Raw genomic sequence first — 13,568 nt, forward strand, 5'->3', positions numbered from 1 at the left:
CCCCTTGTGGGAGAGTCTAGGACCAGAGGGCATAATCTCAGAGTAAGGGGTCACCCATTTAAGACAGAGATGAGGAGGAATTTGTTCTCTCAGAGGGTAGTGAATCTGTGGAATTTTTTACCGCAGAGGGCTGTAGAAGCTGGGTCCTAAAGTATATTCAAGGCTGAGATAAACAGATATTTAATGACTAAGGGTCTCATGGGTTATGAGGAAAAGGCAGGAAAGCATACTTGAGGGTTGTCAGATCAGCCATGATCTCATTGAATGGCGGAGCAGATCCAATGGGCTGAATGGCCTACTTCTGCTCCTATGTCTTATGGTCCTTTTAGGGCAATAGGAATAATTGGATAAATCTCTCAAAGTAGTAGGCACAGGCACAATGGAACAAATGGTCTGCATGTGTGCTGCGATTCCATTACAGCAGTCACTCTATGACTCAATGACGCCACATAGTGTCTAGACTGCAACAAACAGGCATTAGAGAGGGTGCAAAAAGGATTCACAAGAATGATTCCAGGTATGAGGAACTTCAGTTATGTACTTAGATTTGGAGAAGTTGGGACTGTTCTCCTTGGAGAAGGTTGAGAGGAGATTTGATAGAGGCACTCAAAATCAAGAGGGCACTGGATATTGTAGATTGGTGGAAGGAGTGAAAACCAGAGGGCACAGGTTTAAGGTACTTAGCAAAAGAAGCAATGGCGACCATGGAAAACCTTTTTAAGTAGGAAATGGTTAAGATCTGGAATGCATTGCCTGAGAGTGTGGTCAGGATGACCAACTGTCCCATATTTCACAGGATTGTCCTGTATTTTGACCGTTTGGCCCTCATCCCATACTATGTCACCCCGGGATGTCTATTGTCCTGTATTTCCAGGATTGCAATGTCTGGTGGAAGCAGATTCAATCATGATATTCAAAAGATCATTATCTTAAAAGGAAAAAAATTGCAAGGCCACTGCAGGGGAAAAGCGCCAAAAGAGTTGCTCTTGCAGAGAGCCAATAGGGTCACGAAAGGCCAAATGACCTAGGAACATAGGAATATAGGAACAGGGGTAGGCCATTCAGCCCATTCAGCCTGATCTGTCATTCAATTAAATCATGGCTGATCATCTACCTTAACTTTCCCACTCTATCTCCATATCCCTTGATGTCATTAGTCTCCAAAATTCTATCGATTTCTGTCTTGAGCATACTCAATGATTGAGCTTCTCTCTGGGGTGGAGAATTCCAAAGGTTCGCTCTGAGTGAAAAAAATTCCTCCTTATCTCAGTTTTAAATGGCCAGCCCCTTATTCTGAGACTGTGTCCACTGGTTCTAGACTCACTAGCCAGGGGAAACATCCTATCTACATTCACCCTGTCATGCCCTGTAAGAATTTTGTAAGTCTCAATGAGATCACCTCTCATTCTCTGAAACTCTAGAGAATACAGGTCCAGACTCCTCAATCTCTTAACACAATCCTGTCACCCCAGGGGTTAGTCTGGTGAACCTCTGGTGCTCCCTCCATGGCAATTATATCCTTCCTCAGATAAGGAGATCAAAACCATACACAATACTCCAGGTGCTGCCTCACCAAGGCTCTGTACAATTGCAGCCGACATCTTTAGTCTTGTACTCAAATCCCCTTGCAATGAAGTCCAACAAACTATTTGTCTTTCTAATTGATTGTTGCACCAGCCTCTAGCTTTTAGTGACTCACAAATAAGGACGCCTAAGTCCATTTGGACAACAACACTGCCCAGCCTCTTGCCATTTAAGAAATATGCTGTCATTCTGTTTCTTCTACCAAAGTGGATAACCTCACACTTAACTATATTCTATTTGCCATATTCTTGCCCTCCTTGAGTGCTGTAACCAGTCTTTGATCCATTCTACTAGCCAGGACAAGGGGTTTGCGTGCGCTTGCGCACTAATGCTCTCTCGCGTGGTGCACATGTTTGAGCTGCACATGCGCAGTGCCGGTGGGATGATGCAATGCTCGGTCAAGGGAAGCGTGGGTAGTGACTTCGAGCTGACAGAAAGGGTTGGCAACCAACCAGAGTGGAGGACTAGGAGTTAGGTTGACCAATTGTAACGGGAAGGGGCGAAGGGGAGGCGGGAGTTGAGGGTGTGGGCAGGGCTTGCACTCTGGCAGTGACAGCGGAGTCGGCGAGTGAGCGGGACGAAGCGGCCTTTCAATTAATAACAAAACTAAACCTGTCCAAATATCATAAGCCCAGCGAAGGAAGAGTTTACAACAGCCCGGGAAGCCGCCATGTCAGGAGATGAGGTCTGTTTGAGCTGCTGTGAGGTTTGAATTTTCACATTGAATGGGGACCAGGCCTCGGGCTCCAGTAGTTGTGGAGCCGCGCATGTGTGAGCCGGCGGCCGGTGTAGGGCGGGCTGGGAGTAGGGGGTCTGAGGCCTACCCGGCCCGTCGCTCCCTCTCACGCACTCGCTGTAGATAAGTTTCTTTTGAACTGTTTTACCTAATTTATTTGGTAACAAGCAACGTCTTTTTCCACCGAATGAAGATTTAGCGGCTATAAATTGTCTTTTTGACCTTCCCTCATCCTGATGTTAGTGCCTTTTTTATTTTGCTACGGATTTGGTTTCTTGGACTCCATCCCTCCCCCAACCCTAACCCCCAACCCAAACCCATCCATTTCGCTTAGGCGGTGAGTACCACAGGCTATCCTACCACAGGAGGCGTCACTGTGAGACCTAGTCCTGTCCTCGCCCAAATTAATGTCTGGGCATTGGCTCTGGATGAGACACCCGAGAAATTGCGCGTTCAAATCCAACTCTGCGCAAGTTCTGTAATTTAAATTCAGTAAATCTGGTAGCTGGAAGAAACACAACCACAAAAGACGCAAGATTATTGTAAATATTCCTAAGTGAAGGGAACTTTTTAATGTTCTCTCAAATTCTGCAAGGAGGCATCCCACCATCACCTTTTTGGAGGAACTTGAGTCTTATCTGTCAGTGTTGCCCTTCAGTATTTCCCAGATCCTGGGAATAAATTTTTTAAAAGGCTTTTATAGTTGGAATATGCATCCTGTCTCATGTTCTTTCTCTCCTGTTCTCTCCCCCCACCCCCCTCAAATCAGTTGTAGCGCTTAAAACCTTGCAAAGGATGACTAAAAGAAAAGGGAGAAATTGGAATATGAGAGTAAACTAGCAACAAATGTAAAAACAGACAGTACTGCTACGAGTAAGCGGGTAGCTAAAATAAATGTTGGTCCCTTAGAGGTTGAGACTGGGGAATTAATGGGAAAGAAGCAGACGGTAGAGACTTTGAACATGTCTTCCAGACAGATATAAAATACATGGAATGCATCTCAAGAATAGTAGAAAATCAACGGGCAAAAGGAAGGGAAGAACTTGAAACTAACTAGAGCAATAGTGCTTGGAAACTAATGGGACTAATAAAGGCTGTTAAGTCCCCAGACCTGATGGCCTGCATCCGAGGGTCATGAAGCCGCTGCAAAGATAGTGATTGCGTTGATTGCAATCTTCCAAAATTCCCTAGGTTCTGGATAGGTCTCAGCTGATTGGAAAAATGTATGTGTAACTCTCCTACTCAAGAAAGGAGGGAGACAGAAGCAAGAGCAACTCAGCTAGTCCCACTTTCCCACCCTTTCCCTGCATTATTTTTTTTTATAGGTGCTTATCCAGTTCCTCTTTGAAAGTCATGATTGTATCTGCCTCCATCACATTCTCAGGTAGTGCATTCCAGATCTTAACCACTTACTACATTAAAAAAATTTCCTCGAGTCTCTGTTAGTTCTTTTTAAAATTGCTTTAAATCAATAACCCCTGGTTCTTGACGCTTCCACCAATAGGAACAGTTTCTATCTACTGTCTTGCTTTTGTACTTCATCTCCGTTTGACATCCAGTAGTAAGTGAGCAGAAATTTGCTCCAACTAAACATTGTGGTGGAAATCCAAAACAAAAACAGAATTACCTGGAAAAACTCAGCAGGTCTGGAAGCATCGGCGGAGAAGAAAAGAGTTGACGTTTCGAGTCCTCATGACCCTTCAGCAGAACTGAGTGAAGTTAGGAGAGGGGTGAAATATAAGCTGGTTTACGGTTGGGGGGGGGTGGTTGTAGGGACAAGCAAGCAGTGATAGGAGCAGATAATCAAAAGATGTCACAGACAAAAGGAACAAAGAGGTGTTAAAGGTGGTGATGTTATCTAAGAAAATGTGCTAATTAAGAATGGATGGCAGGACACTCAAGGTACAGCTCTAGTGGGGGTAGGGTGGAAAGACTGACAGGGTATTACAGTTATAGATTTAAAAATAATGGAAATAGGTGGGAAAAGAAAAATCTATATAAATTATTGGAAAAAACAAAAGGGAGGGGGAAGAAACGGGAAGGGGGTGGGGATGGGGGAGGGAGCTTAAGATCGAAAGTTGTTGAATTCAATATTCAGCCCGGAAGGCTGTAAATGCCTATCTTGTGGTGGAAATGTTTATTCATGCTTTGTTGCCTTAAGACTTGACTATTCTAAGGGACTTCTGTCTGGCCGCCCTCGTTCAACTCTCCATAATTTTTGAGGTCATCCAGAACTCTTCTACCCATGTCCTAACTTGCATCAACTCAAATTCACTGATCATCCCTGTATTCACTGAGCTTCATTGATACATTCTTATTTTCAGATCCCATCATGGCCTCACCCCTCCCTAACTGTAATCTTCACCAGCCCGACCAACCCATGTACCCTATTATTTCTGTTTGCTATTTGTGGCTGCCTTGTTATTTATGTGACCCATTTTCAATTGCTGTGCGGCCACACACCCATGCGATTTAGAGGGAACTATGCTACAACCCTCTTGAGATATTGGCGTTCCAATCCTGGGCCTTCAGCTTCCAAAGCTCTAAACCCTGGCATGCCCTTCTTAAGCCTCTTTCTTCCTTTAAGAAGCTCCTTAAATCCTAACCAAGCTTTTGATTGCTCAAGTCATTTATGTCCAGAAGTCTTGGCATCATAAGTGTTATAATCCAGAAAGCCAATTGAAGGATAGAACTGGAGTTGATCTTTACACACTTTAATAAGCATTTATTTACAGGAGTTACATATTACAGACATACGCCTCCTAACCCAAAAACATTTGTCTATTTATAAGGCATAAGAGAATCCATAGTTAATGCCTGTCACCTGCATACAATTTAACATAATGAATGTGCACATAACAAATTCTCGTCTCATTAAAAACAGGTTTATATGTACAATTTGTACGTGCATTTTTTTGTGGAAAATCAATCAGTTTACTTCTGTTAGCTGCTCAGAATCCGAGATTTTGAAATTAATTCTGATTAAACTTAAGAGATGACCTGTAACTATTTAATTGTCATGTTTGACAAGGCCTGTCTCACCATCACGGCCTATGGTCTTACCGGGCCTTTCCATTCCATCTGATGCTCTCTGCTGCCCCCTCTCTTGTGCATAGTGTCTGATGATCCCTCTGAATGTTACCTTGACCCAGCTGGTAGTGCGCTTAGCTCCAAGTCAGAAGTTGTGTTTGCAGTACCTTCAACAAAAATCATGAATGTGTTATCCAGGCTGCCTTTGCAGTGCAGTGCTAAAGGAGTGATGCACTGATGGTGTTCCTATCCTTTGTAGATGCTTTTAAACTGAGGCCCATCTCTGCTTGTTCCATTGGTTCAGCTTGATTTAAGAATTTATTCAAAGAAAAGGAGAGAGTTCTCTGGGTTTCCAGGACAATACTGCTCCTCAGCTACTGTACTGCCAAAAACAGATTTGCAGTTCATTCGTGTATCATTGCATATTTGGGGATCTTCCTTTGTGAGAGTTAATTTCCCAGTAGAACGCTTGCTGCATTTTAGAGTATTTATACATGGTTATTTGAAATGTTTCTGGGATGTGCTAAATAAAAACAAGTGTACACACGAACATAAGGATTAGGAGCGGGAGTAGATCATTCGGCCCCTCGAGCCTGCTCCGCCATTCAAGAAGATCATGGCTGATCTGATTGTGGCCTCAACTCCACTTTCCTGTCTTTCCCCCTATACCCTTTGACTTCCTTGTCAGTCAAGAATCTATCCAACCCAGCCTTAAAAACACTCAATGATCCTGCCTCCACTGCCCTCTGGAGAAGAGAGTTTCACAGAACCATGACCCTCACAGGAAAAAAAAATTCCTTGTGTCTGTCTTACATGGAAGGCTCCTTATTTTTAAATTGTGTTCCCTGGTTCTAGTCTCTTCCACGCGGAGAAACACCCTCTTAGCATCCAACCTGTCAAGTCCCCTAAAAATCTTACATCTCAATAAGATCACCTCCTAATTCTTCTAAACTCAATGGATACAGGCCTATTCTGTTCAACCTTTCTTCATCCCATGAGAGATAACCCCCTCACCCCACTATCAGTTGAACCTCCTCTGAACTACTACTGCATCTATGCCCTTTCTTAAATAAGGAGACCAAAACTGTACATAGTCCTCTAGATGTGGTCTCACCAATCCCGTATGCAACTGTAGCAAAAGATTCCTACTTTTATATTCCATTCCCCTTGCAATAAACGATAACGTTTTGTTTGCTTTCCTAATCACTTGCTGCACCTGCATACTAACTGTTTATGATTTATATACCAGGGCACCCAGATCTCTCTGTACCTCAGAGCTTTGCAATCTCTCCCCATTTAAATAATGAGTTGCTTTATTATTCTTCCTGCCAAAGTGGACACGTTCACAAATTCCCACATTATATTCCATCTGCCAAATTTTTGCCCACTCACTTAACCTATCTATACCTCTTTGTAGACCCCTTACGTCCTCTTCGCAACTTACTTTCCTACCGATCGTTGTGTCATCACATTTAGCAACCATACATTCAGTCCCTTCATCCAAGTCTTTGTGTCTTAAGCCCAAAAATTCGCACATGGACAAAACATTAGAGAAGAAATTGAGAAGTGTTATTTTCTGTGATTGGGGTAGATTAAAGTTGAAATCACCATTTTTATTTGCTTTTGTTGACTTCTGTCCATGTTTTCCTAAAAGTTTTATAGGTATGTAGGCTGTGCGTCCCAGCGAGTGGCTGATTGAATCAAACAGCATGTTCCTTTGGCTGTTTGTAATAGGCAGAGTACAGACTACTCAACCGCCCTGTCCTACAAAATCTAAAACAAAACATCTGCTGTTAGATGTGATTCCATGGTTGGGCAGCACTTGTTACAACAAACAATTTATGATAATCGAGCTCGTAACGTGGCTAGAAGTGTCATAAATGCACTAACTTGTTTGCTGGAAACAAAAGGAATATGTTCAAGCCTTGTGCCTTTTTTGAATTCCCTGGGAGCTTGAGGAGCCTGTAGTTTTCCTGTTGATTTCTCCATGGTAACGTCTCAACCAATCAAAGTTGACTTGCCAAGCAATCAGCATTCTTTTCTTCTGTAGTATAGAGGTGATCGTTTGAAATTTGGCATTCTTGGGTTTGTCCTGATAAGTGCAAGATGAAAAGCAACAAGCCTCCCTTTTCAGCAATATTCAAGTTCTGTACTGTCAAGCAACTGTTTATAAATTTTTATATTCTGCTGCAGTGAAAAATTTTCACTTCCACCCCAAAGCCTACGAATCTGGCTTCATTACATCTTAAATTTTATAAGCACTTCTTGGGGTGTTGGGGGTGGGTGGTAAAAGAGATGAATGTGAAACGGAAACTCTAGTTGACTTGTGGATCTATGGTTAACTATCAGTTTCAAAATGGACATTTGGAATATTCAACTAAATTATTAATACTGCCTCCAGCATCTAAATTCCACATGGAAAGTTCTGAATACATGTCGCAAAAGTAGTATAGGCTGAAGGAATTAATTTAATTTATTTACACTTAATAAATAAAATTTAGCATTTATTAGACTTTTATCCCCTCTGTCCTCTCAGTATTAGGCCAAAAGTCTCTCCCTAGTTCTTCCAAACCAAGAGCTGCTTCACCCTAAGGCACCCCCTCAATGCTCCTGGTTCTCCAGACCCCAGGATCTCTACCTGTTTTTCCATGCTTCAACTTTTCTCCCTGACCAGTTTCAAAGTTGAGATGAATTGTAACATTGTATGTAAAATGTGCTGTTGAGAATTAGATTGAATCATAGAATGATGCAGCACAGAAAGAGGCCATTTGGCCCATCATGCCTTTGTCGCTTCTTTTGTAGTGCTATCCAATTAGCCCCATTCACTGCTCTTTCCCAATAGCCTGGTATTTTTTCCCTATCAAGTATTTATCCAATTCTCTTTTCAAAGTGACTATTGAATTTGCTTCCACCACCGTTTAAAGCAGCATGTTCCAGACTGCAGCAACACGCTGCAGAAAAAAAGTCTGCTTTCCCTCTGATTCTATTGCCAATTATCTCAAACCTGTGTCCTCTGATCACTAATCCTTCTGCCACTAGTAATGCTTTCCCCTAACCAGTTTCAAAGCTGATAATGCATGGTAAGATGATAGTTAAGCTATACCAATTGGAGTTAGCAGCTCTTCAGGCTGAGAGATGGGGTTGGGGGAACAGGGGGGGGTTACAAAATAGTTTAATAGCATTTAGTTTTGTTAGCAATGTGGTGGGATGCTGGAGATTGGCAACATTGAGGGAAGTGGTTGTGGGCTTGGAGGGGAGAGAATCATTTGGTCTGGCATCATTGTGGAAGTGTAATCTGAGGTTTGGCATCACCTCTCTTATTGACTGACCTGTATATTTGCAGCATTTTATTTGTCTAATATTATCAAACGATAATATCAACATCACCTACTGAGTCTTGGTGAGCAATATGAGATCTGCATGTGCTTTAAAGTCATTTTTCGCTAACTGGAATTTATGGCCTCTTGATCTATTGGCTTGACTTGAATTGGAACTCTTAAGTTTGTTTCTCTTCAATTTAATACTTTAAATACCTCAAATACTTCTTCCTTAACCTTTCCTCTAAACTGCAATGCTGAAGCACCTCTAATCTCCTAAATTCTTTTTCCACATTATCATCTTGCTGAAAGTGACAAATCTTGGAACTCCTTTTAAATTCTCTGAGCTAGTTCTGCCCTTTTTGTTATATAACTATTTATTCATCTTTCCTCCCAATATGCTGTACTTCACATTCGTAGTATTAAACTTCATTTGACTCTTGAATGAACAGTTGAATGAACTGATCTGATGTTACTCTCCCACCTGGATGTACTGGATCCTAATTTACGCATCTTCATCATCTTGCCACATAAGTGTCACTAATGTCAGCAGTTGAGAAAAATTGGTTTAAAAAAAATGTGGCCGTGACTTCTAACCATAGCAAATCCAGGAAAGTTAACTTTTTAGTTCATTCTCAGGCTCTGGGTGTCATTGGCAAGGCTGGCATTTATTGCCCATCCCTAGTTACTATTGTGAAGGTGGTTGTGGGCCTGCTCTTTGATCCACTGCAGTCCATGTGTTGAAGGTATTCCCACAATGCTATTAGCTAGGGAGTCCCAGGATTTTCAAAGAACAAGAATATGTTCAAGTTGGGATGGTGTATGACCTGTAGAAGAATTTGGATTTGGTACTGTTCCCATGCACCTTTTGACCTTGTCTGGAGGTACTGCTAGAAAAACCTTGATGATTTGCTGCAGTGCACCCTTTAAATAGTACACATGACAACCAAAGAATGCTGGTGGTACAGGGAGTGGATATTTAAGCAATAGATGGGATGCTGATTAAGCAGACTGCTTTGTCCTGCATGAATCTTTCATGATCCAGCCAGTTGCACGACCTCCCTGACATCACCCCACATGTTTGATGCTCGCTCAGATTTATATATTTATATATATGTATATGTATATGTAGCTTAAATCCTCCTGCACCATCCATCTCTCTTTCAGCATTGTCTTCTAATTTAACAAACATTGGAAAGCAATTCATTTCAGCATTTAGATTTTATGCAGACAAGGAATTAGGGTGCTCAAACACTGTGTGACACTCTATACCTTTACCCATCTGATATTGCACATCTCACAAGCACTCTGTTTCTTATTTTATATGTTTTTTTATCCAGTTCTGTAATGAACCCTGGAATCCTGTAGTTTTGATGTTTTATTAGTTTCCCATATGAGATTTGGTCTAAAGTTTTCCTGAAAGCCAAAATAAACTATCACAGGGAGCTCAAACATAGGCTGTCCCATTGTCACAGCCTAATTTATATGCAACATTTTCAGAAGTCAAGAGGCTTGTGAAGCAGGGCATTTCCTTAATCAGTGCAGGCTGGTTCATTAAAAACATTTAAATTAATTAGGTCAAATTACAAAGTGAATGCTGTGCTGCTTTAAAAGATCTCTTATCAGGTCTTCAAATTTTACGGTGCACTTGAGCTAAGAATTCTGCTCCTCGCGTATTTTTGAACATCAGTTATGATCTTTACGTGAAAATACTGTAGGGGTAATAAATTGGATAAGATAGCTGTCATAAAACATTCAAATTATGCTTTCTTCTTGTATCTAGTTTAAAATGTCAAAAGAACAGAATTTTTTTCCAAAGAAGAGGTCTTTTTCAAAAAAAAAAGCCCCTAAAATTCCCTTTCCTGCTTCCAAAGAAAAGTTTCATGTGACCATGTACTATATGGTGCTTGAAAAATCAATTTGTGTTAACTCTTTTTGTATTTTCTATCAGTAGTGCTGATCAGTTTTGTGCTGGACCCCCGGCTATTTCTCATTACATTTGTTTTGCAGCCCTGCAACCATTCCCTGAAAGTTGAGGGCCATTGAGTGAGCAATGTTACTAAAGGAAGTCACTTGGCACTCCAGGAATGGTGCTAGTGTAGGCCGAGAACAAGGATTGGTAGAAAATGATGAACTGGTTTTGTAATACTTTTAACTATTATAAACATCATTAAACTTTGCCCCATAGTCCTTAACATGGGACTTGTGGGTTGGAAGCTACCATCTGTTATATTGATGATCCAGTTGCTTGTACTAATCAGGATAACTTAATTTGACTTTAAATTTCGATATATATTTAAGAAATAATTCTGTGCTTAAATGCAAAACAAGAAGGATCTTTTGCAGTAGCACAACATTTGCCTTGTGACTCAAGCTTACAATTATATCTTCTGAAAGTGAATGGTCAAGAGTTGATAATATAACTTTAAAATTTTCTAACCACTGTATATGATTCAATGTCTGATATCTCCCTTGAAAAGATGATTTTCGATCCCACAATGACCAAGAAGAAGAAGAAAAAGAAGAAGCCTTTCATGCTGGAAGAAGATGGTGTTGAACAACAAACAGAGGAGATGCCAGCGACAGAGTCCAAGGAAGCTGTAATATCAGAGAACGTGGAGGAGAAGGTTCCAGAGGTAGATGAAGAGGACAGCAAGAAGAAAGGTGGGTTTTTTTTAAACTCGGTATTCAAAATTTTTTAAACTGGAATTCTAACTCACTGATTAGGTCCTAGAGATGAACAAAGCTGATTTGAATCTTGTCTGTTTTAAGTAAGTTTCATTATTGCTCCAGAGGCTGGGCTCCTGTCTGAGTATTGAGAAGTGACTCCAGGAGGAAGCAGCCTCCTTTGACACTGCTGATTCTATAAGGTCATTGTCAAGTCCCTCTAACTTCATGGGCAATTCTAAACTTGCTCTCCAAGTATTTAAACATGCTAAAAATATTGGTTCGTCAGCTCTTCCTTGCCAAATACTTCAGGCTTAATGGCCTGAGATAGAGATCCATGCGTGTGCTGTATTCCCTTGTGACTGAGAGGATTTGAGACAGCCAGTCAGTGTAAACAAGGCACCGTCCAGTTGGAACCTGGGTTCCAGGTACTGGGATGGGATAGTGAAAAAGAGCATAGGTGGGAGGTTTTGTAAGTTGAATTCATATAAAATGCTTTAAAAGACTTTGAGTCTACTCACTTTGCTGTAGGAAGGGAATGATAAGAAATGAACAGTCTGTGGTAAGATGCTATCCAATTTCTACTCTCCCACTCAGAAAGAGAAACTCATGTCACTTTGTGTTTTCTCCTGTCAGAACTGCTATGATAGTTGCCATGCAGAGGATCATGTTGCAAACAGATACTGAAAACCATATTGGTGCACACATCTGATTTGTTTGAGCAGCGGATGGTTGCAGTAGAAAAAGATACACCAAAAAAAATGAAGCTTTGCTTAGTTAAAGCTTCAGGAGGTTATTAATACCAATTGTTTGCCATTCAGCACAGCCAGGCTCTGTAACTCCTCATCCGGAACATGCCTTTAATTGCTTCAGAATCTGATACTTAACTTTTTTTAATGAAAGAGAGCTGTTCAGTGAAATTTCGTTGAGGTATAATCTGCTGCCCATTAGTTAGGTTAAAATCCCTCTTTCATCTCAATGGAGTTTTTGTTCAGAGACAGTGAATAGCGAGGAAAGCTAGTGTGGTGTTTGTTAGAACAGTGGTGAAAGACAGCGTGCTTTGTAACCGGACTAAATGTCCAGTCAGCTTTCTGACCGTTTGAAAGACACTAGGTGCTTTCTGGTGATTTGAAACAAAAGTCAAATTGCCTAACCAACAGTATTTTCTGCATTTGCTTTTTGCGTGGTTCTGTTTAAATATCCTGTGAAGTAATGCAGTGGAGTGACAAAAATATTTTCAAAACTTCATCTGACCCCATTCACTTGCTGTATGCCCAGAAATCCAATTCGCTGTAAATCTATAGTGGTGGAGCAGTATCTCGTTATGTAGTCGCCTAAGAGGTTTCAACCAAGGAGACCCATGGCATGCTCCATTTAACATCAAAAAAAGGCAGGCTGAGCTTGAGGAGTAGAAATATATTTATACTGTTTAAGGAGGTAGAATAGGTGAAGCTATAAAGAAGGCCAGCGATAGGTGGGGGCTAAGGAGAGATTGACAAAGATGTCATGGACAAAAAGACAAAGGAAGTGTTAATGGTAGTGATAAGGACTAAAGGTGCTGATGGTGGCATAAAGGTAAGAAAGCAGAATGTTGAAACTTGAGGGATGGAACTTCAGATGGAATCCGCGTGGGGTAAGTTGGAGATGGAGATGGTCGCTGAGGAAGGAAATATGGCTGTGAAAGTGAATTTTGGTAAACACCTTGCCAAACACCAGGAGGGAAATGGAAACCATGAAGCATTTTTTGTTTTAACTTCAGATTTCTAGCATCCACAGTATTTTGCTTATATCGTAGTGTTTAATTCACTGCCACTTCTCTTCCAGGAATGCCTACTTTGAAGTACTGCTCTTCTCTACGACAGGATTTCCGTTTGTCTCTTTCGCCCTGTTCACCTTCATTGCTTTCCATTTCCCTCCTGGTGTTAGACAAGGTGGTTACCAAAACTCGCTTTCACAGCCATATTTCCTTCCTCAGTGACTGTCTCCGTTTCCGACTTACCCCACGCGGATTCCAACTGAAGTTCCATCCCTCGTGTTTCGATATTCTGCTTTCTTGCCTTGATACCACTATCAGCACCTCCTTTAGCCCTTACCACTACCATTAACGCCCCTTTGTCTTTTCATCCATGTCATCTTTGTCAATCTTTCTTTAACTCCCACCTATTGCTGGCCTTCTTTCTTGATCCACCCCCTTAAACACTATAAATTTCATCATATTTCTATTTCTCTTTAGC

The 13,568-nt window shown here is 41.3% G+C and overlaps 1 protein-coding gene across 1 annotated transcript in view; it reads left to right on the forward strand.

Moving 5' to 3' along the window:
- Positions 1-2,111: 2,111 nt before the first annotated feature.
- Positions 2,112-13,568, forward strand: part of eif2s2 (eukaryotic translation initiation factor 2, subunit 2 beta) — a 38,979-nt gene continuing 27,522 nt past the window's right edge. Inside the window, exons 1-2 of the mRNA XM_078554852.1 lie at positions 2,112-2,269; positions 11,148-11,331. Coding sequence (XP_078410978.1) covers positions 2,255-2,269; positions 11,148-11,331 — 199 coding nt within the window. The 5' untranslated portion in view covers positions 2,112-2,254. The remainder of the gene's footprint in view (positions 2,270-11,147; positions 11,332-13,568) is intronic.

This window comes from Cetorhinus maximus, chromosome 13, assembly GCF_964194155.1.
Source record: "Cetorhinus maximus chromosome 13, sCetMax3.hap1.1, whole genome shotgun sequence".
Taxonomy (NCBI): domain Eukaryota; kingdom Metazoa; phylum Chordata; class Chondrichthyes; order Lamniformes; family Cetorhinidae; genus Cetorhinus; species Cetorhinus maximus.